The 26,145-nt window shown below is 42.7% G+C and overlaps 1 protein-coding gene and 1 non-coding gene across 2 annotated transcripts; both read right to left on the bottom strand.

The window, feature by feature from the left end:
• Positions 1-4,017: 4,017 nt before the first annotated feature.
• On the bottom strand, positions 4,018-4,119 carry LOC132541050 (U6 spliceosomal RNA). Its single transcript, XR_009552240.1, has one exon. It is a non-coding gene; the product is annotated as a U6 spliceosomal RNA (small nuclear RNA).
• An 821-nt stretch (positions 4,120-4,940) lies between these two features.
• KCNV2 (potassium voltage-gated channel modifier subfamily V member 2) lies at positions 4,941-25,896 on the bottom strand. The gene is made up of 2 exons (XM_007534390.2): positions 24,442-25,896; positions 4,941-5,213 (listed from the first exon to the last, which is right to left on the bottom strand). Exons 1-2 carry the CDS (start codon positions 25,894-25,896, stop codon positions 4,941-4,943), a joined length of 1,728 nt encoding a protein of 575 aa, XP_007534452.2.
• Between the last annotated feature and the right edge of the window lie 249 nt (positions 25,897-26,145).

Raw genomic sequence — 26,145 nt, 5'->3', positions numbered from 1 at the left:
CCAGTTAAATCCAAACTGCAGATATACCACAGAATATTTTCAGCAGATGATGTAACTTCTGCTGGAAAAAAAATTACTTATGGTTGATCTGAAAGTCAAATAGATGTGGTCACCCTAAATTTGGTTTAGCAAACCCTACAACAGTGGGACTCCTGTTCATCTTTTTTTTTTTTTTGCATTATTAGCCCTTTACTTTTCTTTTAATTTTTTAAAATATTTATTTATTTATACCCTTTTGTTGCCCTTGTTGTTTTATTGTTATAGTTGTTGTTGTAACTGATGTTGTCATTGTTAGATAGGACAGAGAGAAATGGAGAGAAGAGGGGAAGACAGAGAGGGGGAGAGAAAGATAGACACCTGCAGACCTGCTTCATAGCCTGCAAAGAGACTCCCCTGCAGGTGGGGAGCCAGGGGCTCGAACCGGGATCCTTACGCTGGTCCTTGCGCTTTGTGCCACATCATTATCCTTTTGATGCCAGGCCTTTTATCATGACATTAAGAGTAATGGGGTAGGCCGGTGAAATAGCTTACTGGGATAGTGTACTGCTTTGCCCTGTGTGTAACCCAGGTTCAAGCCTGGCCCCCATTACATTGAAGGAAGCTTTAGTATTATGGTCTCTCTCTATGGCTCTCTCTCTCTCCCCCACTGTCTCTTTCTCTCTCTCTTTCATAAGTAGGAAGAGGAGGAGAGAATAATCCTAGTCTCATATTCATACCCCTCATGGGAGGTACAGAGCGAAATGATCTTGCTCATAGTTCTCAAAGTGTGATCCCTGGCTCAGTAGCAGAGGCATCACCTGGCACTTGGTGGACATTGCCTAGACATGTGTTTAAACAACTTCAAGATGTCGTAACTGCAGTTTGAGAAGCCCAGTTGAGACTGTGAACAAGTGTTGTAGAGATCTGACAGACCTGAGTTTGAGGCCTGGTCTCACCATCCACTAGCTGTGTCAACTTGGTCTGAATTTTCCTGAACACAAAAAATGGTTATTTTATTTGTGAGACACAATTATGGGTCCAGGTATGTCCTGAGGTGAATTAGATGGCCAGCAAAGTAACTGGCTGCAGAGCAGTCTCTGTTTGCTAGTTCAGGAGCATCTTTAATCTTGAGAACTTCCCAGAAGTCTGAGGAAAGGAGAGGGGACTTAAGAGGAGCAGAGCAGGGAGAGAAAGATCAGTGTTGGTGTCCTATGGGAATTGTTTTTCTAATCACAGAGTAAGTGCAAACTATAGGTCTGAGTCAATTTAATTCCCTTTGATTAATGTTTTAGCTCAGAATTATTGTCCAGAAGGTAGGGTTTCTAGAAAGGAAGTCTGAGGGATAAGACTGTGTGGGGCTTCCTCTGGGCATGTCTCAGGGTTGAGTCTGGGGACTCCCACCTTGTATAGGCCAGCGTTCATCAACTGTGCCATTCCTTTTTATGGGACTGTCCAGTACCTGTTTAAGACTCTACCTCTTATTCTAACAGTGGTGACAACCTAAAACACCTCTAGACATTGTCCAGTGTCCCAGGGTACAGTGAAGAGGAAGGGAGACACAGTCTTCTTCATTAGGGAAACAGTGGTCTAGAGAATCTGCTAGACAACATTCAAGCACTTTATTATTATTATTTAAATATTTATTTGTTAAGGGGAGAAAAAAAGAACCAGAGCATCACTCTGGCACATACAGTGCTGGGAACTTGAGACCTCATGCTTGAGAGTCTAGTACTTTATCCTCTGTGCTACCTCCCGGGTTGCTCAAACACTTCTGATAGCTACCATTCATTGAGCACTGACATGTAATACCTCTGGTCACCAGACTCATGCTATAAGGTACTATTCTTTTGTTGTTATTATTTTAAACCATTTAAAAAAATTTCTTTTCATTATCTTCATTTATTTATTGGATAGTGACAGCCAGACACTAAGAGGGAAGGGGGTGATAGAGAAGCAGAAAGATAGGGGCCACACATGTTATAATGTGCAGGGACCTGGGTTCAAGCCCATGATCCCCACCTGCAGGGGGAAAGCTTTGATAGTGGTGAAGCAGTGCTGTAGATGTCTCTCTGTCTCTCTATCTGTCTCTCTATCTCTCTATCTCTCTCTCTCCCCTCTTGATTTCTGGCTACCTCTATCCAATAAATAAACGACCATTTAAAAATTTTTTTTAAAAAGCAAGTCACCTGCAACACTGCTTCACCACTCTCAAAGCTTTCCCCCTTCAGGTGGGGACTGGAACCCAGGTCCTTGTATATTGTAACATGTATGCCCAACCAGGTACATCACTTAGCCCTAGCCATTTTTTTTTAAATTTGTGATTATTAATGGTTTACTTGATTGTAAGGTTACAGGCTATACAGTTGCTTTTGTTTTTCCTTTATTGGGGGATTAATGTTTTATATTCGACAGTAAATATAATAGTTTGTACATGCATAACATTTCTTGGTTTTCCACATAACAATACAACCCCCACTAGCTCCTCTGTCATCCTTTTTCAGGATCAATATTCCCCCCACCCACCTCAAAGTCTTTTACTTTGGTGTAATACAGCATTTTTTTTTTTTGTAACTTCTTGTGTATCATCAGTTCTCTAGACTCCACATATGAGTGAAACGTATGGTACTTATCTTTTATTTCTTTATTTTGCTAAGCATAGCCACCTCCAATTACATCTGTTTTGTTCCACAGCACAGACACAATATCATCCTTTTTTGATTGCAGAGTAGTATTTAAGGTAACAGTCTTATAACCTATATTTTACAGTGGAAGAAATTAAATTAAAGTAGATAAAGAAACTTGTTCCAAATCAGACAGCTGGTAGATCTGGATTTTTACCAAGGGTAGTCTGACTCCAAAGCTCAGCTAGTTCTTGCTGTCTTATATCCTCTCTCTGGAAGATGAAGATTTGATTTTATTTTCTCCTTCTCCTCCTCCTCCTCCTTCTTTTTTTTTTCTTTTTTACTAGAGCACTGCTCAGTTATGATTTATGGTGGTGCAGGGGATTGAACCTAAGACCTTGGATCCTCAAGCACGAAAGTCTTTTCCATAACCGTTAACCGTTAGGCTATCTACCCCAGGATTTTATTTTTCCTTCAAGCAAATAAATTCTTTTCTTTTTTAAAAATGTATTTTATTTCTTATTAGAAAGAGACAGAGAGAAATTGAGACGGGGAGGGGAGATAGAGAGGGAGAGAGACAGAGACACCTGAAGCCCTGCTTCACCACTCATGAAGCTTTCTCCCTGCAGGTGGAGACCATGGGCTTGAACCTGGGTCCTTGTGCACTATGATATGTGTGCTTAACCAGGTATACCACCACCTGCCCCCCCCCAAGAAATTCTTTCTTCTCAGTCAGCTCAAGTCCAAAAAGATGGATTAAAAAGTCATGATATTCTCAAGAAAAATTCAAGGTGTTGGTCCTCTTAAGGAAGTTTAAGTCTCAGTGTCATGGAGAAGGTCAGACTTGTATAGAACACAGTTAAAGAGCACTATGATGAAATCCAAGTTTGGGTCAAAGAGAACGTTTCCAGACGTGGAACTTTGTGAACTAAATGATCTGGATGCGTGTCTGATTCATGTGCCCATTTGCTGTCAATCCTATTTTTTTTTTTTAGTTGAATCTCTGCTAACAGTTTATCTATTTTTTGTATCATTCATGAGTTATTTTATTAGGTTTACTTGTCTTATTAGGTTTACAGTCTTATTCTTATTAAAAAATGTCCTTGAAATAGGTTAAAAATAATATCTATATTCACCTTCACATGTTATTTTTTTTCAACTCCAACATCACTGTTTGAGAAAATGTTGACTTACAGGATTTTTGTTATCACAAGAGTACATTTCTACATTTCACTAAGATCAGTATTAGTACATTTCATCCTCAACCAAACAGTTATCATACTTGTACATGTTTTGAACTTCACTCTTCTGCATAAAGCTCAGTATCCTTTGAGTTTCTTGAAAAGATGCTATGTTTTTAATTAAATTGAAAGAATAATTTATGGAAATGAGCCATTTCAAGCACATTGAACTCTCTAAAAATATGGAACATTTCATGAATTTGTGTGTCATCCTTGTGCAAGGACCATGCTGATCTTTACTGTATCATTCAATGACAGTTATATTCTGCTGAAGCAAGCACTCAACCTTAGCTTTTAAACAGGAGGGAAGGGGCTGGGTGATGGTGTGCATACATTACCATGCACAAGGTCCCATGTTTTTTTTTTTTTTTTGGTCCCATGTTTAAGTCCCTGGTCCCTACCTGTAGGGAGGAAGCTTCACAAGCAGTGAAGCAGTGCTACAAGTGTCTATCTTTCTCTCTCTACCTCTCCTTTCTTATTTATTTATTTATTGCCCTTGTTGTTTTATTGTTGTAGTTATTGATATCGTCATTGTTGGATAGGACAGAGAGAAATGGAGAGTGGAGGGGAAAACAGAGAGGGGGAGAGAAAGATAGACACTTGCAGACCTGCTTCACCACCTGTGAAGTGACTCTCTTGCAGGTGGGAGCTGGGGGCTCGAACCATAATCCTTAACCCTGTCCTTTCACTTCACACCACGTGTGCTTGACCTGCTGTGTTACTGCCCAATTCCCTCCTTTCCTTCTTGATTTCTGTCTCTGTCAAATAAAATAAAATAATAAAATTAAAGCAGAATAATAGAGGGAAGGGGTTGGGTGTCAGTGCACCTGGCTGAGTGCATACATTACCATGTATGTTTAAGCCAGGTTCTATGTTTAAGCCCCCTACTCCATACCTGCAAGTGGGAAGCTTCACAAATGGTGAAGCGGGTCTGCAGGTGTCTCTTTTTTTCTTTCTCCCTCCCCAACTTCTCTCTGTCCTAACAAAGAAAGAAGAAAAAATGTTTTTAAAATAAAAGGGGGTGGAGGGGAGGAGAAATTAAAACTTTACGTTCATAAGCTCTGTCCATTGCAAATTCGAGAAAATAATCTTACTCCTCTTATTTTGGGCTGGGCTGTGTGTTGCTGCCAGCCAGACACTCAGCCATCTTCTTTCTGGCTCTCTGCAAGAATTCCACATTGCCCCTCTCCTTACGGATGGCAGTGTACTCGTAAGCCTTGAGTTTGCTGTAGTAATCAGAGAACTTGTTGTAGAGGATGGAGATGGGCATCCCATTGAGGATGATCCCAAACGCAATGCAGAGAAAGGCGAAGAGTCTGCCTAGGTGAGTCTCTGGGTACATGTCTCCATAGCCCACGGTGGAGATGCTCACCTGCACGGGAGGGAAAGCAAGAGCATAGCTTTAGTGTTGAGAACACCATTTTACTGACAGTGAGCACAAAGGAGTTACAGGATATGTATGTAATTAGCATACCGCTGATGTCATGACCTATAGCAGAGCTCATAAACTCACAAAGGATTGTGGATATGGGAGGTTACTTAAGCCAGCATCTGACAGAAGTTCAGCTCTTTTCACTCCCTCAGCTCTCTTTCACTTTTGCTGTTCCTGTCTGTTCTTCTCCCCAGAACTGTGTGATACCTTTCTTATGGGACCTGCACATGTTGTAGCTGAACGCTGGTGAACTAAGTTTAATGGGCTCATGGATCCCTACCACATGTCTTGCTTGCCATTTTTTCTTATTTTCCCATCATGGTTTTTATGTATCTAATAATCCTGCCACGTTTTGATAAACCCTAAGTGAAAGAAAGCCCAGTGAAAGTATTTATTTATTTACTTATTTATTATTATTACAATACCATAACAGCATTGGATAGGGAGAGGGAGGGGAAGACTCGAGAAGAATCCTGTTTTGGCTAGGAGTATGGATCTGTCAGCCAATGTCCACGTTCAGCAGAGAAACAATTACAGAAGGCAGAACTTCTTCCTTCTGCACCCCCAAAAGAGTTTTGGTCCATACTCCCAGAGGGGGCAAATGTTAGGGAAAGATAACAACCAGAAGGCTCTGACCTTCCTTTTCACTAGGACCCAAAACATTTGTATCCAAGAATATTGTTTTTATTATTTATTATTGCATAGACAGAAATTGAGAGGGTAGGAATCAATAGAGAGGGAAAGACACAGACACCACTTGTGAAGCTTTCCTCCTTCCACCCTCACCCCCCACAGGTGGCAACCAGGGACTTGAACTCTGGTCCTTGCACACTGTAATGTGTGCGCTTAACCAGGTGTGCCACTGCCTGGCCTTATTTATTTATTTTTAGTCACTGAAATGGAAGTGAATCTGGAAAATGCCAGAGAAAGTCAGGCATTTATCTGAGAGATAAGTTTTGCTTATCTGAGAGAGAAGAGGAAAAAGGAAGGACAAAAGGAAGTAATAATAGGTGTAGGGGTAATCACCTATTAAGGTGATTGTAAGGGAAGTGAAGGTAGGGCCATAGAAGTGAATAAAAATGGAAATATCTGTGACCTGAGGAGAACTATTGCAGTTTCTGCTGGAGGGGGATGGGGAAACAGAACTGTGGTGGGGGGAATGGTGTGGAATTATCCTATTGCCTTATAATTTTATAAATCACTAGAAAATAGAGAGACAGAGAGAGAGACACACAGAGAGAGAGAGAGAGAGAGAGAGAAAGAGAGAAAGAGAGAGAGAGGAGAATCCTGTCTCCCTGGAGGTACAGTCAGCTCCTGTAACAGGTCCCTGTGGAGTCAGCTTTAGGAGGTTGGCCTGCACACCCCCTGTCACAGAAAGAACACAGGTTCTTGAGTGGAAACTGTAGGCTTTAGATCCTATCACTTGTTACTTTTTGATCTAGTGTGGTTTAGATAATACCTACTTTAAAGAGTTGTCTGACAAGTATTTAGTTTACATATGTAAATTTCTGAGACTTGGCCTCCATTCAGCTTAGGTCACCTTTAAGAGGGGTATCTTTGTGCTTGTCCATTCAGTAGCTATACTAGGAACAGTATGGGCTTCAGTTCACTGAGATCTGGGTTCAAGTATTCACATTGATCCTTCCCAGGTGAGTGGTACTGGACAAAACATTCAGGGTCTCCAGGCTTTGGTTCCATCATCTGAAATGGGATGATAACTAATTCTTGGGATTCTCCTGATTTAATAAGAAAAGGAATATAATGCACTTAGCACAGTGTCAGCACAAAAAAGATATTAAACAAGCTCTCTGTTGTTGTTTTCTCGTCTTTTAAATGGACATTTGAAAATATTCTATGTAGCCAAGAGTCAGAAATTTATGTAGTCAAATGAGGTATTGCCTATGGATGAGCTTTGATTGCAAATGTCTGCAGAAGTCTCCTTCACTTCTCCTCCTCTTCTTCCTCTCCTTTTCCTCCTTTCCCCTTTCTCTTATCGCTATTATATTTTTGCCAGGAATTCACTGGGACTTAGCACCTGTACAATTCCACTGCTCCTGGCATACACCCCTAATCCTTCCCCACCCAGGTAGAAAGTGAAAGATACGGAGACAGGAGACAGAGAGATAAGGGACACAGAGAGAAGGAGAGACATCACAGTGCTACACCACATGGAAAGCTGCTTCTGTGTAGGTGCTCTTGTGTGGTGGCTGGGGGCTCAGACCCAGGTCCACTACATGGCAAAGTTTGTGCTCTAGCTGGTGCACCATCTCCTGGCTTCTACTTTGTATTTTGCAAAGGGAGTTTTCTTTCTTTCTTTCCTTTCTTTCTTTCTTTCTTTCTTTCTTTCTTTCTTTCTTTGTTTCTTTCTCTTTCTTTCTCTCTCTTTTTTTTTTTTTTTTTTTTTTTTTACCATAGCACTGCTCAGCTCTGGCTTATGGTGGTGTGAAGGACTGGGGACTGAAATTGGCACTTTAGAGCCTCAGGCATGAGAGTCTTTGTATAACCATTATGCTATCTACCCCCATCCACAAAGGGCCTTTTCAAAGATATATCACCACAATATGTTCACTCTGCATGCTAGGCTACCCATCACTCTTGCCACATGGCTTTAAATCCCACTAATTACAGAATTATTCAGGTTAACAAGCTTCTGTTTTAAAATGCAGATCCCCATGGGACTATAATAGTTAGCTTTGAGCAGAACCAGAGAAAAACCCAGGCAACTCTCTTAGGGTCTGATTGTTTTTTATTTATTATTTATTTATTTATTTTAAATTTGTTATGTACTGAGACTTCCTTTGCATCTCAGACTTCTGGGGAAATCCCCAGAAGCCCTTGGAGTCAGGCTGTTGCTGATAATTGAATATACAAAGAGTTCATAGGTGGGAGTCAGTAGCATAATAGTTATATAATGAAACTCTCATGTCTGAGCCTCCCAAGTCCTAGGTTCAATGCTTCATACCACCATAAACTAGAGCGGAGCAGTGCTTTCTGGTTGAAAAAGAAACAGTTCTCATGCACAACTCCAAGGGGTACTCTTTGCCTCAGTGAGCTTTGCTCACTGGCCATAGTCCTTCTGTCCTGTGAGCCTGCACTGAGCTGGCCTCCTTTTAGGCCCAAGCATAAGCATGTGAGCCTTGTTGCTGTGAGAACATATCAGAGCATTAGTTTTAAGTGTGACGCATGATTTAAAGCATCAGTGCCAAGAACCAGCCAGGGCAGCCTGGTGGCTGATCAGAAGCACAGCTTCAACTCACCCCCACAGCTTCAACCCACCCCAACCCAAAGGGGAAGGGTGTACTCCCTCTTTGTGCTGAAGGACACTGACACTGTCGCTCTCACCTGCTCTTACAAAGTGTGAGAGGACTCAGCAGGAAGCTGTAGGGTAGGGGCAGGTGGTGTAGGTTACTTCGGTCTGAACTCACCCTTGGCTCTATGACCAGAGCAAGTCACCTAACTGCTCTTTGCTTGTTTCTGGCTCTGAAATGTCAGGAGAGTAGCAGCAGCCCCCCTATCAGGGCTGCTATGGGAACTGACAGAGTGTGTCTCTAGTTCTCACCCTCTTTAGACCCCTGGGTTCTGACTCAGGCTTCTCTTTGGCTCTGGCTGAATGCTATGTGAGGAAGAGTGGGGTGGGAAGTGCCTATGCTCCAGGAAAGAGGCTCCTGGGCTGGAGGAGGAGCTCACTGGATGGAGCACCTGCACTGTGATATGCACATCCCTGGTTCAAATCCTGACACCACAGCACAGTAATGTCACAGCACTGGAGGCAGTTCTGGTGCTCCCTCTCCCTTTCTCTCCATTTCGCTATCTGAATGAAAAAGTGGCCCAAAAGTAGCGTAGTCATGCATGCCTGAGGCTCCAGTTCATTAAAAAAAAAAAAAATCTCAGGAGTCGGGCAGTAGCGCAGCAGGTTAAGCGCACGTGGCTCAAAGCCAAGGACCTGAGTAAGGATCCGGGTTCCAGCCCTCAGCTCTCCACCTGTAGGGGAGTCCCTTCACAGGTGGTGAAGCAGGTCTGTAGGTGTTTGTCTTTCTCTCCCCCTCTCTGTCTTCCCCTCCTCTCTCCATTTCTCTCTGACCTATCCAACAACAATGACATCAATAACAATAGCAACAATAAAAACAACAAGGGCAACAAAAGGAAAAATAAATAAATATAATAAAATTTTAAAAATCTCATATGGGGGCTTGGTGGTGGTGCATGTGTTTGAGTGCACATGTTAACAAGCATAAGGATCTGGGTTTGAGGTCCTAGTCTCCACCTGCAAGAGGGAAGCTTCACAAACAATGAAGCAGCGCTGCATATGTTTCTCTTTCCCTCTTTACTTTCCACTACTCTCAATTACTCTGTCCTATCAAATAAAAATAATTTAAAATTTTTTAAAAATATCTTTTCCTACCTTCTGGACCAAAGGTGACAAGAGAAAGTGAAAAGGTGAGATGGGGGATCGGTAGCGGAGTATGCCTGCATTCTAGGCGCCACTCATTTTAGGACCAGTCTTCCTCATGGCAGAGGTTGACGCAGCTCCCTTCAGAGAGTGGGGTGGTCCCTATCATTGCTGCTCTACAGTGAGGGCAAGGTCCTCTAGAGGCCCACAAGAGGGATTATGATGATGTTCCTGATGGCAGTGACGAGTGATGGTGGAGAGTGGGCTCTATGCATGCCCTTCTTCCTTTCCATTTTTCTTTTTTCTTTTCTTTTCTTTTCTTTTCTTTTCTTTTCTTTTCTTTCTTCTTCTTCTTCTTCTCCCTTTTTTTTTTTTAATTGCCACCAGGGTTAACACTGGGGCTTAGTGTCAGCATTACAAATCCACCACTCCTGGCAGCCATTTCCCCCCTATTTTTTTTATTGGATAGGTCAAGGAGAAATTGAAAAGGGAGGGGGAGATAGAATAGGAGAGAGACATCTGCAAACCTGCTTCACCACTTGAGTCCCACCCTGCAGGTGGGGAGTAAAGGCTAGAACTCAGATCCTTGCAAATGGTAGATAATGTGTATATTTAACTGGGTGTGCCACCTAGCCCCTTCTTTCCCTTTTTTTAAAATTAAAAATAAATCTTTAGTATGATAGAGGCAGAAAGAAATAGGGGAGAGAGAGGAAGAGAAAGAAGGCGAAAGAAAGAGGGAGAGAGATACCTGCAGACCTGCTTCAACGCTCATGATGCTTCCCCCTGCAGGTAAGGAGCAGGGACTTGAACCTGAGAAATTGTGCATGATAATGTGTGCACTGTAGCAGGTGTACCACATATGCAGGTGCATCCTGAGTGTGTTTCTTTTCACTGGCCACTCCAAAAGTAAAAGAACTTGACTCAGGTCCATGTCCAGGTATATGGGTGGACTGAACAGTAGCTTCCATGTCTCACAAACACTGTTGTTGTTAAAATTCGGATGCTCTAGCTGGCCGGGCTAGCTTCACGGGCGGGTAACAGAGATGACCAGAGACATACGGCTGGGCAGGGAAGCTGTATTTCTTTATTCAGGAACAACGATTCATAAACTAACCCAAACTAATCACCAAACAGAACTCTGCTGCCTCTTTGCCCCGCGATGGCGCCAAGCACTCTCTAACTCTGCAACTCTCCAACTCTCGAACTCTGGAACTCTGGAACCCTCTCAGGGTTCCTTGGGGCGGGGCCAAGCGGGCCAGCGAAATTAGCAGGAGTGATCCAATTTTCTTGGCGGGGGAGAGCTAGAACAACCCAATGTAAAGCATACAACACACTGTAATTTCCTATTTCTGTATGGACATTTACTTGGTTGATATTTGATCCTAAAAACAGTATGATGAAAATTCTGCTGCCTCATGTATACATTCTTGTAAACAGATGACATAAACTTACTTCACTGGTCAGTGCAGTAAGGTCTTATAAATGTATCTGCTCTTCATTATGATTTTATTAAGATTTTCATTTCTCCAGTTTATTGTAAAAATGTAGCATGTAAGGCACGGTTTATATTATTGGTGAGGTTTCCTGTCGACAGTGGGCTATAACTACTTTTATTTTAGTGCATCAAAGCTTTTTATTTTCTTTTTTCTTTTATTTTTTTAAGATTTGTTTATTTTAATGAGAGAGAGAAACAAGATCATTACTCTTCTCTGGCATATGGTGCTGTCAGCTAATGAGCTTGGATCCTCTGAGGTCTCAAGACAAGCTTTCTATCTTCTCAGCCCAGAAACCAAATGTTTGACATGAGTCTACAACTGTCCATGTTTGGGTGGAGGGGTTGTAGGGTACTTGATAGTCCTACCTCTCCAGTGTTCAATGATGGTCTGTCCTTTCCCTGGATAAGGCCTATAGGAAGTTTGGATATAGAGGTGAAAGACAGGAAGGGGTTGTTTTATCATATGAAATATCCATGAGAGATCAAAACAGTCTTTGGTATAAGCTCACATTTAAGGGGTCCAGGAAAGGGAATAAAGACAAAGCAAAATAATGGAGAGACAGTATCTTTTTAAAGATAGAAACAGAGAATGATGAGAGAGAGACATAGAGATAGAGACACACAGAGAGAGATTATAGCACCAAAACTTCCTCCACTGTGGTAGACACTGGACTTGAAGGTGGCTCATGCACATGAAAAAGGAGAGAATGTATTTTAAACTTCTGGTCAATCTTCTTACTGACTTTGGCCTCATTCCCAGTTTAAACTTCATCATCATCATCATCATTACTTATATCAATTTTAATTTTTATTACTTTGACTGAGTTGTGTGTGGAAACATTACAAACAAGGAGAATTAGCTTGAGGAAGATTACATATCTGATGTGCACAATATGGTGTAAACATCTTTGTTTATCTTGAGTGTCTGTTTTTAGAGAAAGATCTCTTCTGTTAGGAGGCTCTGTCTTGTTGGTCCCAAAGAAATAACTCAAAATGCAAAGCTATTTTATGTATTGTTTAGTAGATAACTTGACTCAACCAGTGCTCTACCTTTTGTTCCTTGCTGTCAAGAGTAAGTCCAGACTCTTTGGCTTTGAGAAACATCTTTCTCCATATTCCACAGTCAAACTACTGCTCCCAGGATGCATATTAAGAAACTGCAAGTCCCAGACTGACCCAAGTGACCTCACAGAGGGACTTCTCAGATTAGCAAGAGCTGAGTTTGGAAATGTGACCAAAACTGTTGTAATCTGTCTAGATATCCTAAAGAAACAGGTTGGCTCAACTGCTCTGGAAACTGGAAACTTAGCATTTTGTTGAAAACTGACATGTTTTCCCCTAACCTTTAGGCCCCAAATGGCAGACTATGATCTTCCCCAGAAGACAACTAACTAATCAGCAAGTTCAGGAATGCTAAATATTTGAGAGAAGCAAGTATACGATATCTCTTGAGAACTTTAAAATAGTTCTGTATGAATTTCCTTATCTTTTTAAAATTTCTTTTTAATATTTTTTATATTTATTTATTCCCTTTTGTTTCCTTGAATTTCCTTTTCAGTAAGGTTTTTTTTTTCTTTCATAATGAACTAGATATAGATTAAATTCTGGTATACAGGAATCCATGTACCTAAGAATTAGGCATGGGTTATTCATGATGCCAGGAAATAAAATTTATTTTTTCTCAAAATAACATCTCTTCTTAATTTAGCCAGAGTATTTCAAGTGGTAAAGATGAATGTGCTCTGCATAAAATAATCACATACCTCAGTGCAAGTTGTTCTTCACAGGATTTAGTTTCAAACTATTGTTAACCACACTGCTATTGCTACAAATATCTTAGGAATTCTTCTTTTAGATTATGATCTGTACAGGATTCAGTGGTAAGACTTTGAAACAAGTGGTCTGAACTTACTTGAAGGTTAATTTTAGGTGACACACTTAGAGGTCTGGACTGTTTTAAAATAATAAATCAACTAACTCTTAAACAATGTAAAGACTTAGCACCATTAGGAAGAAGCAAATGGACAGGTCACAGATCCTGAAGATAATTCCTGAGTGGAATTCAAAGAATATTTTGATAGGTAGAAGGGAGCACTGTGAGATTAAAGTTAGGGCTAGTCACCTTGAACAGCCCTCCTCAACTGTATATCAAAGGGCCAACATGTACATAAGATATACAGGAAGAGGAGGAGGAATAGCAAAGCTAATGCAATCTGGAGACCTAGTAATCTATTCATAGAAAAGTCCAGCATCTATCATAATCATAATCATAATCTTCTTCTGCCTACTTGGTTTTCTCCTTGCCCTCTATAGCTCTGTCAGAGTCCACACAGGTTATGAGAGCTAAACGAGGAGCACATTTTATTTTATTTTTAAAGATTTATTTATTTATTCCCTTTTGTTCCCCTTATTGTTTTATTGTTGTAGTTATTGATGTCATTGTTTCTGGATAGGACAGAGAGAAATGGAGAGAGGAGGGGAAGACAGAGAGGAGGAGGAGAGAAAGATAGACACCTGCAGACCTGCTTCACTGCCTGTGAAGCAACTCCCCTGCAGGTGGGGAGCCGGGGGCTTGAACTGGGATCCTTACGCCAGTCCTTACACTTTGTGCCACCTGGACTTAACCTGCTGTGCTTAACCTTCTGCGCTACTGCCTGACTCCCTATGAGGAGCACATTTTAAAGAGATAACTGGGGAATGCCCCAAATCAGGGGCTCACAGAACCACAAATCTTAAGAGTCCCTAATAGCCATTTCCCAATTCATATCTCATGCTACTTTCTGAAAAAGCTAGCAGAACTGAACACCTCTTACCTGTTGAACACCTGTTGTCTCTCAGTATCAAGCTCCAGATCCTTTTTTGCATTCTTTTCTATAATTCTATAGCCAGAAATCTGCAAACCACATCTCCCTGATGACTGCTACCTTCTGATTATATTCTTTAAACATTTAAAAAATATTAATGAGAGGAGGAGAAAGAGAATCAGAATACTACTCTGGCATATGTGATGTCAGGGATCAGAGTTGGGACTTCATGCTTGAGAGTCTAAGGCTTTATACACTGTGCCACCTCACAGTTTCTTGTTGTGTTCTGCCAATGAGATACACTACGGGCATATTGGAAGGTGAGATGGACTTTTGATTTCTGTTAGCATCTTCCAGTAATCACAAATGCTGTGCCTTGGGTATCTTTCTATACTCATGGGCTTGCTCTCAGGATGCTATCTTAGGGGCCCATCTCTCTCCTCCTAGGTTGTGCCAGCTTTGCTTGCTTCTGCTTTCCTCCCTCAGTTCCCAGTTCTAGGGTATTTCCTGCAGTCACTAATCTTTGGGTTAGCCCAGTTTGTCCTTTCTCCCCCTAGTCTTTAACACACATGCATCCCATTCCTATATAAAGTCCCCCTGTTTACAATTCCCACTTTGTTTTCTGTTTTCCTGGTTGAACTTGACTGATCTTCCAGATCAGTCTTCTCTTCAGAGATAGAAAGCAAGCAAACAATTAAGAAAAATAAAATCTCCATGATTTTCTAAGCTCCACTAACATCCTTTAAGAATAATAACATCTGGGGAGTCGGGCTGTAGCGCAGCGGGTTAAGCGCAGGTGGCGCAAAGCACAAGGACCGGCATAAGGATCCCGGTTCGAACCCCGACTCCCCACCTGCAGGGGAGTCGTTTCACAGGTGGTGAAGCAGGTAAAAATAATAATAATAATAATAATAATAAACATCTGTTAGAAAACTATTAGAACTTATTTAGGAGGGCTGGGGAGACAGCATAATGGCTGTGCCAAAGACTTTCATGCCTGAGGCTCTGAGGTCTCTAGTTCAATTCCTAGCACTGCCATTAGCTAGAGCCAGTACTCTGATGTCTCTCTCTCTCTCATAAATAAGAAATAATTAAATAACTTATTTATGGAAAAAGTAATGTTGTTACAGTAGTAACATCTTTTAGGAGCACAGACATAGAGCACAAAGACCTGACACCTCAGTTGGAGGTGAATTTTCTTTTTGAAGAGTTAGGTTTTGAAGGAATATATTATACAGTTTCCCATTTGGTTTCAGCAGCTCTAACCTGCTGTACAATGCTCAGAAGTAAACCGTTTCTAAACAGCCCAATCACACCATTTGGCTGAAAGCCATAGTGGCACTGGAGGTGAATGGTCACTGCTTCATCCAAGAGCTTAGAGCTCTTGTCGAGCTGTACCAGGCACTGCCCACACAGGGAAATCCCCAGAGCTCTAGCAGGGCTGGAGTGGTGCCAGGAGTGGACCTGTTTACTTGGACATTCAGAAGTTCACCTAACATAGATCAGCAGACCCTTTTGTATGTTCCCTAGTCTTGTTTCCCCCCAGTGGGGAAAATTCCCTTTTGTTTTATTTTCCTCCAAAATGAATTTGGACACAAAGGTTATTGCTTCCATGTGTTAGAGACTATCAGCTAATCAGATAGGGTAGCTTCTTTGTATGACAGGGGCAGGTAGGCTAGCACTTCACATGTGTTTCCCATTATTTCAGCGCTTACAGATATCCTCCAGCTGATAGATGAGTGGGACGGGTCTATTTTTTATCCTAAAGCATGAGCACTTGCAGACATGAGTATCCACCTGGGATTTGCTTTGCGGTGGAAGGTGAATCTGCAGTAATGAACATCACCATGTTGCTCTTAAAACCCTGAGTGAAATTATAGAAGAAGGTTCCAGGATCTGTGGTGTTGAGAGAGGAAAAGCTATTAAAATCTAGTCCAATTTGGTGAATCTCTTTAAGCTCACTAAAAACTTAGAGATGAATGGATTAGAGAATTTATCTCTAAGGGTAAAAATACCATGTAAGTACAACACTGGAACAACAGAAGAAGGTATCAATTGTATTTTTCTCTTTTTTTCTTTCTACTTCATTTCTTAGAACAAAGAAAAATTGAGAAAGGAGGGGAGATAGAGGGAGAGAGACACTTGCAGACTTACTTCATTGCTCATGAAGATTCCCCCCTGCAGGTGGGGGTTGGGAACTGGAACCCTGGTCCTTCTTCATGGTATGTATGAGCTTAACTGATTATGCCATGCCCATCTCCCCCATCATATTTTTCTTTACCACACCTTAAAAGGTCCAGTGTGTTTGCTTTCCAATGTGTTAATTGAACAGTAATGTCTTACTGAAGTGCAGTGGCTGTGTTATTAGACCTAATTTTAAGCAAGATCTCACTTACTAATTAATGAGAGGTCGTGAGAGAAAGAAGGAGCACCAGAACATGACTCTGATACATTCTCTGCCAGGGAGCAAACTTGGTACCTCATGATTGTAAGTCCAATACCTTATGAACTGCACCACCTCCTGCTAGACCTAAGTAAAAATGCTTTATTTATTTTAATGAGAGACAAAGAGAAATACCATAATACTTCTTCTTCTAGCGTTTGCCACCATAATACTGCTCAGCTCTGACTGATGATGGTGCTGAAGACTGAACCTGGGGCCTTGGGGCCTTAGGCATGGAAGTCTTTTGCAGAATCACTGTGCTGGTCTCCCTAGCCCTGGACCTTATTTTCACCTTCTTGAATTCAAACTCTTTGCTATATAGCTTTGCAGAACTATGCTACAGTGGTCAGGCTAACCCTTTTTTTAAAAAAATTATTTATTTATTTATCCAACCTATTTAATAATTGGTTGCAAAACTGTAGGGTTACAGGGCGAAGTTCCACACTACAATCACCACCAAAATTCTATGCCCTCACCCTCCCAAAGATAACTACTATAGTTCTCATAAAGTCCTAGAAATAATTTGTTTGCTTGTTTTTCAGGGTCATGTATTCCAGTTCTCATAGGAGTGAAACCATCCCGTAGTTGGCTTTCATCTTATCTCACTAAGCACAGTCACCTCCAGTTCCACCCCTTAATTCTGTAATTCACACCCTGCTTTAGCCAATAGCTGTTACAGGGGATGTGAGCAGAATCTTCAGCAGCACTTAAGTGACTGGGATTACACTCTGTCTCACCCTTCACTTTGGTCTCAGATGCATGCCTGTGAAAAGACATGACCATGTTCACTTCTTTAAGCCAGTTAACTCTCATACATGTAGATGACTGACACCAGACCAAATGAGGAGAAGCTTCTAGTTGAATCTGGCCTAAATTGCTAACTTGCAAGTTCATGAGCTAGACAAACACTTGGTGTTTTAAACCACTGAGTTTTATAGTGGTTTATGATGCATCGTTATTGTGGAAATAAGTGCCTGATAATCAGTGAATACAGATTTGTCATGGCTGTGTGCACAACTGATTTAAAATCATGAGATCAGAAGAAATAAGAAATGCATGGAGACCACTGGGTGAGAGTTATTCTAAGGATTCTACAACCCAGATTCTCATGTCTGTTTAGTCAGGTGTATTTATTTATTTTAGTCAGGTGTATTTCAGTTCTTCTCATCATTCCAATTTTAGCTCAATGTTCTCTTCAAGAGAGTTTCTCTGATACTTCCATCAAATATATATTCTGACATCTGAATCAATCTCCTAGTATCCCATATAAGACACACAATGAAACTGCTTATTTTCTGTCTACATTAGCATGTAACTCTACTATGGAGATAATTTTCACCTTTTTTTTTCCCCCCAACTTCTTATCACTTTGCTGAGGAAATGTTGATTTACAGGCTTGTTGTTGTCTACTTTTCTCCCCTATCACTCAGTATCACTGATGTTTAGAATACTACTTGGCATACTGGTTGTGCTAATATATAGTGAATGAGTGAGACAGATTTTTATAGGTAGGTTACATGAGTCCTAGTATTTTACATCTGCATAAAGAAACAAGACATTTTTATCTGCTTCATATTGTCATCCTTCTTTTCTCTGTACTGAGAAAAAAAAAACCTTTAACAAATAATATCCAAAGTCATCAGAGTACAGAAAAACTGGGCTAATAATCAGTTAATCCTGGGAACCAGAATAGTTTTAAAATATTCAGAGGTAGGGGTGGGGATGGGCATTGCTACTATTGTTTTCGTAGATTAGTTCAGGAACAAAGACCCATCACCACTCTTTTCTTTAACTCATTTTAAGATTTACTGGTATATATAATTCAAAAAAGAATAAAATGGGCAAATGCCATTGGTAAAGGTAAAGGCTGGTTTAAAAGTAAGATTGAATTATGCACACTTTGGCCTGTGAGAATAGTACTTGTAGAAGATAATGAGCACAAAAGAAAACCCACATTGTCTGGCCAAAGTAGTAGTTGGTAAATTTGATATAGAGAAGAACTGAATGGTGATTTGGTACTTCTTGTAAAACTGACAGAAAATGCTGATACTGAGTAGCATAACTTCAGTCATATAATGACTTTAGTCATTAATATTCAGACAAAGTGTATATCCACAATCAAAAAGTGTACACTTAGTGGATATTTCATATCTACTAGACCCAGCATATATTCAGTAGCCTTCTTTGTTATATGGATGAATGAAAACTTGCCTCTCTAAAGCTTGATGCCATAAATCCTTAGCACATGGCTTTGCTGCTTTTCCTTTCTGCTATACACACCTCCAAAATAAATGTCAGCTGTTGGGGACAGATCATTCTCTATCAGCTCTTTCATCACCTGGAGTAGTGGCATTTGGATAACTTTCATAGGAGCTTAACAATGACCTGGTACTAGAGAAAACTTGTAAATTCTGTAGTACAAATGAGTGCTCTGCTTCCCATGGACAGAAGAATCACTGAGCTATAATGTTGTACCTCCTCCCCATTTAGAGATAAGGAAGTGGTGTCAGGAAGGAAGGAATGAGGCTTTACAGCTAACTGTTTAGGGTCAGTATTCATTATTAGTGGAGCTGAGGTGAGAATCGAAATCTTTAATTTATTTTTTTATCATTTTATGGGGGGGAGTTAATGAGTTACAGTACAGTTGTGGACATATGGGTACAATTTCTCATCTCTCCATGATAGGTAGCTGCCAAACACTCATATCACACTACACCACACCATTAGTAACCCTGATTTGGTTTGTATCAGAATTACAACAAACAAGCCTGTGGGTTCTAAATTATTCAGTGTTAATGTTGAAAATACCTATTTTTGTAGTACTGTGGGTAACACATTGGCTTCCCAAGCATGATGTCTCTAGTTCAATCCCAGGCACCACATGTATCAGAGTCGTGCTTTGGTTTCTTTCTGTGTCTCTCACTCACTCCATTCAATAGTCAATTAATAAAATTGTAAAGCATCTCTCTTGCAGGTGGGGACTGGGGACCAGGACCTTTAACCCAGATCCTTGAGTATGATAATGTGTGCATTCAGTCAGGTGTGCCATTGCCTAGCCCTCAGATCTTGGTTTTTTCCTTGCATAAATCTTATAGTTCCCTTAAAAAAAAATGAAGTTATTTTTTACTTTTCCTCCTTTTTTTTTAAATGGTGCTGAATAAGATGAACTTTACAAACCACTCAAAAGACAAATAAGATGAAACAAGATGAATGTTACAAATGGCTTAAAGCAAATGGGTGTTCAGTGGCAGGTAACAAGAATGACGAGGATGAAGTTCCCCATAAACACCAGCAATGAATTCATTTCAGAATTTGCCTGTCAAGGGCTTTAAAATGAATGTAGATTGGGGGTTCCTAGGACCAAGTTAAATTCAATTACTTCTTGGATGACACAGTCTACACCTTTCCTACTCAAAAAACTCATCTTGGGGCTGGATGGTGGCGCACCTGGTTGAGTGCACATATTACAGTGCACAAGGACCCGGGTTCGAGCCCCTGGTCCCCACCTGCAGGGGGAAAGCTTTGCAAGTGGTGAAGCAGTGCTGCAAAGACAGTGTCTCTCTGTCTCTATCTCCCCAATCTCCTCTCAATTTCTGGCTGTCTCTATCCAATAAATAAAGATAATAAAAAATTTAAAAAACTCATCTGATTTTTAAGTTTTTAGTAATGATTTTAACTGAAAAAAAAATGTTGTCACAAGGATATAGTTTTCTATCTTATCTGCCACCAAAATGTCATCTCCCTCTACCATAGGACATGGGACTCCCAACTCCCTTTGAACTCATTCCTGCCTCCTTCTTGAGAAGGTGACCAGATGTGTGTTAATGTTTCACAGTGTATCTTCTCTTGCCTTTTTTCTTAAGTCTCACTTATGTTGGTTCAGTGTATGTGAATAAATCATGAAGTTCAAACTCTACTTTCTCTTGGAAAACTGATGTCCTTTTTCTCCAGGTAATTTCTTTTACCTTAGAACTGTCACTTCATTGTCTGTCTGTCTGTCTATCTATCTATCTATCTATCTATCTATCTATCTATCTATCTATTGCATGGCTCAGCTCTGGCTTATGGTGGGGATTGAACCTGGGACTTTAGAGGCTCAGGCATGAAAGTCTTTCTCACAATCACCATGCTGTCTCTTCAACTCTTGTTCTTTAATTTCTATGTGTATCATGTTATTATTCTGAATCCTGGTGTAGGAAGCTCAGAAAACTGCATACTTGTTGCAGTAATTATCTACTATTTTATAATGAACTACTTTAAAATAATTTATATATATATATATTATGATATTTATACTTTTTTATAATGAATGTACTTTTTTTAACAGCTTAAAACAACACATATTATGAGTCAGCAAAAACAGCTCACTTGGATAGTGTGCAGCTTTGTCATGTGCTTGACCCAGGTTTAAGCTTAGCGCTCACCATATTGGAGGAAGCTTCGATGACAGTTCTCTCTCTCCCCCCATTCCCCCTCTCTACTCTTTATCTCTGTTTCCCTCTATCTGGAAAAAGCCAGTTATCCTGGAGTGGTAAAGTGTCAATGATAACACACACACACACACACACACACACACACACACACTCACTCACTCACTCACTTATAGGATTTCCATGAGTCAGGGATCTAGTAGCACCTTAATCGTGTGGTCAAATGGTTTTAAAAAAATTGGGAATCACATGGTGTCACAGCTGTTTGAGCCTGTATCATATTATCATGCATAAGGACGGGGTTGAAGCTCCTTTTCCCCACTTGCAGGGGGAAATGTTCCCAAGTGGTGAAACAGTGCTGCAAATATCTTTTTCTATCCCTCTCTATCTCTCTCTCCCCTCTCAATTTCTCTGTCTCTATAAAAAAAAAATAAATAAATAAAAAGAAATAAACATTTAAAAAAGCTTTGAAAGGGGGAGTCAGCCACCAATGTGTCCTGAAGCTCTGCTTCTCCTGAGATCCACCTTAATAAGGAAAGAGAGAGGCAGACTGGGAGTATGGATCAACCAGTCAACACCCATGTTCAGCGGGGAAGCAATTACAGAAGCCAGACCATCTACCTTCTGCAACCTACAAAGACCCTGGGTTCATACTTCCAGAGGGATAGAGAATGGGAAAGCTATCAGGGGAGGTGATGGGATATGGAGATCGGGTAGTAGGAATTGTGTGGAGTTGTACCCCTCCGATCCTACGGTTTTGTTAATGTCCCCTTTCTTAAATAAATAATTAAATTAAAAAGGGAGGGGTTCAGGTGGTAGTGCAGAGGGTTAAGCGCCCTTGGTGCAAAGCGCAAGGACAGGCGTAAGGACCCCAGTTCGAGCCCCTAGCTCCCCACCTGTGGGGGGGGGTCTCTTCACAAGTGGTGAAGCAGGTCTGCAGGTGTCTATCTTTCGCTCCTCTGTCTTCCCCTCCTCTCTCTATTTCTCTCTGTCCTATCCAACAACAGTGACAGCAATAATAACAACAATGATAACCAAGGGCAACAAAATGGCCTCTTGGAGTTGGCACCATAACCCTGGAGGAAAAAAAAAAAGCTAAAAAAATAAATTAATTAAATAAATTGTCTCAAAAATAATTAATTATTTTTTGAGAGAGATGGAGAAAGAGAACCAGAGCATCACTCTGGCACAGAAAGTTGAACTCAGACCCTCCTCCTTGAGAGTCTATTCACAGTACCACCCCCTGGGCTGGTCCATCTGCTTTTGCAAGCTGGTCATCAGTGCATCATGTAAGATCAGAGCATCACTCGGTGTCATCACTTGTGCCAGAGTGATGCTCTGTTGAGCAGGCTGGATGGTGGTGCACTGGGTTGAGCACATATGTTACCATGTGCAAGGATCTAAGTTCAAGTCCCTGCTCTCCACCTGTAGCAGAGAGGTTCATGAGCATTGAAGCAGTGCTAAAGGTGTCTTTCCTTCTCTTTCCCTCTTTCTTCTTCTTCCTTCCCCTCTATCCTCCTCTATTTCTTTGTCTTTATAAGAAGAAAAAGGGGGTGGGCAGTGACACATCTGGTTGAACACACACACTACAGTGCACAAGAACCCGGTCTTTACCTGCAGGGGGGTAAGCTTCATGAGTGATGAAGCAGGTCTGCAAATGTCTCTCTCTCTCTTTTTTTCTGTCTCCCTTTCATTTTATTTTTATTTTTTATTTCTTTTTTTGAGGCAATTAATAGTTTACAGTAAATATAGTTGTTGATACATGTGTAAAATTAATTTTTAAAATACTTTAAAAATTATCTTTATTTATTGGATGAGACAGCGATAAATCTAGATAGTAGGGGGTGATAGAGAGAAAGAGAGGCAGAGAGACACCAAAAACACTGCTTTACCACTTGAAAAGCTTTCCTCCTGTAGGTGGGGAACAGGGGCTCAAACCCAGGTCCTTGCACACTGTAACGTGCGCTCAACCAGTTGCATCACCACCTGGCCCCTCATGTAAAATTTCTCAGTTTTCTGCTAAACACTCTCATCCCCAGCCTGGGTCCTCCTCCACCATCATGCTCCAGGACCTGAAAGCCTTCTTCCTCCCAGAGTCCTTTATTTTAGTGCAGTATACCAAACCCAGTCCAAGTTCTGCTTTATATTTCCCCTAGGAGTTCTTATTTCTCAACTGCTGTCCATATTCATCCTTCTCTTTCTGCCTTATCTCACTTCACATGATTCCTTTAAGCTCTATCCAAGATGAGGTGAAGAAGGTGAATTCATCCTTTCTAATAGCCAAGTAGTACTCCATTGTGTATCTTTCTCCTTTTTTAATTAGTGTTTTGCAAAATACTGATTTACAAAATTATAAGACAACAGGGGTATAACTCCATACTGTTCCTACCACCAGAGTTCCCCTCCATTGGAAACTTCATTGAAGGATCTAGGCTGGAAACTACAGTAGTTCTTCCAAGGTCAGAGATATGGGTTGACTGTTATTTCTATAACGATCTATCTTTATTTATGTATATATACTTGCCCATTTTTTCTTTTCCTTCTTTCTTTTTTTTTTTTTTTACTTATTGGGGCATTAATGGTTTACAGTTGACAGTAAAATACAATAGTTTGTACATACATAACATTTCCCATTTTTCCACATAACAATTTAACTCCCACCAGGTCCTCCTCTGCCATTATGTCCCAGGACCTGAACCCTCCCCTTCACCTCAGAGTCTTTTACTTTGGTGTAATACTCCAACTTTAGTCCAAGTTCTGCTTAGTGTTTTCCCTTCTGATCTTGTTTTTTGACTTCTGCCTGTGAGTGAGATCATCCTATATTCATTCTCTTTTTTTCCCCCTGTGGTCCTCCTTTGTCTTCCTTTATACCGACACCTATGACTAACTACTTCTCAGTGTCCTTCCTTTATTCCTCTTTTCTTTCAGACTTCTGATGGAGATGGAGTTCAGAGCTCTCTGGTTATCTTCCCTTAATATTTCTTCCCCTGGACCAAAAATTATTTTTGGGGTGCAGGAGGTAGGAATTCTGGTTTGTCTCTCCCTTTTTAATTTATTTCCCTTTTGTTGCCCTTGTTGTTTTTTTACTGTTGTTGTATTTATTGATGTCATCATTGTTAGATAGGACAGAAAGAAATGGAGAGAGGAAGGGAAGCCAGAGAGGGGACGAGAAGGAGAGACACCTGCAGACCTGCTTCACCACCTGTGAAGCGACTCCTCTGCAGGTGGGGAGCTGGGAAACCAGGATGCTGGTCCTTGTGCTTCGCACCACTTGAGCTTAACTCGCTGCGCTACCGAAGGATCCCCCTCTCTCCCTTTCTATCTCCCCCTCCCCTGCCAATTTCTCTCTGTCTCTATCCATAATAAATATATAAAGATACGAGGGGGTGGATTGGGCGGAGGAGGAGGAGGGGGAGGGGGAGGGGGGAGGGGGAGGGGGGAGGAGGAGGGGGAGGAGGAGAGAGCGATCAGACAGAGGAAGAGGAAGAGAGGGAGAACGACTGGGTAGAGAAGGAGGAAGTGAGGGAGGCAGGGCAAGCGCCCCCCCCCCCCCAGCCTCCAAACAGTAGCCCAATAGGGGTAAGGGGAGGAGGGCCTTTCACTCACCGCGGCCCACCACCAGGCGTGGGGGATGCTAGTGAAGTTGGTACCGGGCACGTCGTGTTCCACAGAGTAGGCGGCGGCTGAGAAGGCGAAGATGCCCATGGTAATGAAGAGCAGCAGGCAGCCCACCTGCTGGTAGCACTGGCGCAGCGTGAAGCCGAAGGCACGCAGCCCGGTGGAGTGGCGTGCTAGCTTGAGGATGCGGAAGATGCGCAACAGCCGCATGAGGCGTAGCACCTGGCCCACCTGGCCCACGCGGCCCACCGTCTCCAGCTCCTGCTCGCGTCCGGGGGAGGTCTCTCCGCCTCCGGGTCCCGCTGCCCAGCCCGCCCCACCCAGGCCCTCGAGCAGCAGCTGCAGGTAGAGGGGTAAAATGGCCACCAGGTCCACCAGGTTGAGGGCGCTGCTGGCGAAGCGCCGCAGGTCGGGCGTGGACACGAGGCGCAGCAGGAACTCGAGGGTGAAGAAGGCCATGCACAGAGCCTCCACCTGCTCTAGCGGCCCATGAGGATGCTGATGCTGGGGATGCTGATGATGCTGCAGAGGATGCTGAGGGTGCATCTCCTCCACCGTGTTCAGGGCCAGAGCCACCACGGACACCAGAACGAAGAAGCTGGATGCCACGCCGATGACCTTGGCTGCCACCGATGAGAAGGGCTTCTCCATGAGGTTCCAGAGGCGCTGGCGCTGCGGCCCGAGGCAGCGCATGTGGTGGAAGAGCACGTCAGCTGCCTCGGCCTGGGCCTGGGCCCTCAGTTCCCCCTGGATTTTGAGCTGCTCCCGGAGCTCGTCCCTTCGCTCCTCAAAACCCAGCCGGCAGCAGCGTGGGGCATGGCGCAGCCGCACCCCCCAGTAGCCCAGCTCCTGCAGGTAGGCCCGTGGGCACGCCCCCCCGCGCAGCGCCAGCACCCCGGACAAGTAGAAGCCGTGCACCTGCTGGAACACTGCCGGGTCGCGGTCGAAGAAGTACTCGCCAGTGCGCTCCTCGAAGTCATCGCACAGGCCCAGGCGGCGACCACGGCTGGGGGCCAGGGCCAAGCGACCCAGGCGGGTCCGGGGGTAACAGGCCAGCAGGGCAGAGGCCAGCAGGTAGGCCTGGCCACCCACGTTTACCCGCAGTACCGAGGACTGAGCTCTTAGGGCATCTTCCTCCTCCTCCTCTTCCCTCCTGTCCTCTTCCTCTGCTTCTTCCTCTGCCTCCTCCTTGTCTAGCTCTTGCCAGCCCTCTTTGCCGCCCCTTTCCTCCTCCTCATCGTCGTCCTCCTCGTCCTCGATGTAGTAGTTGTAGCTGCCCTCCGTCCAGGCTGGGATGCTGGCCTGCGAGCCGGATCGGGCACTTACTGAGCAGATGCTGCCACGAGGCTGGCTATCCGCTGGCTGTGACAAGGCCTCGCTGCCCTCAGCAGCTGCCCAGCACTGGTAGCCCCAGGACCGTCGCCTCTCACTGGGCTTCAACATGGCTAGGCACAATGGACTGTGTCCTTCCTGGCTGCCTAGACACCCTGGTTACTGGCAAGATGGAGCAGGGTCCCAGCCTGGACCTGAATACCCCAGGGCACAGGTGTTCATGGCCAGCAAGCTCCCAGTGTCCTACATGGGTTGAAACCAGAGGCTGTGATCTTCAGATTGGGAAGACACAGTGTTAGCAGGGAATTAGAGCCTCTTAGCCTTCTTTTCACCCTGCCCCTCCCCCCTCCTCAACTGTGT

The sequence above is a fragment of the Erinaceus europaeus genome, chromosome 10, assembly GCF_950295315.1.
Source record: "Erinaceus europaeus chromosome 10, mEriEur2.1, whole genome shotgun sequence".
NCBI classification, from domain to species: Eukaryota; Metazoa; Chordata; class Mammalia; order Eulipotyphla; family Erinaceidae; genus Erinaceus; species Erinaceus europaeus.
Note: the sequence above shows the minus strand (reverse complement) of the source record. Positions and strands in the feature narration are given on the sequence as shown.

Coding starts and splice junctions, on each gene's coding strand:
- KCNV2 (XM_007534390.2), bottom strand. CDS start 25,896: ATGTTGAAGCCCAGTGAGAGGCGACGGTCCTGGGGCTACCAGTGCTGG. Junction 5,214..24,441: donor ACGCCTGGTGGTGGGCCGCG/GTGAGTGAAAGG, acceptor CCTCCCGTGCAG/GTGAGCATCTCCACCGTGGG.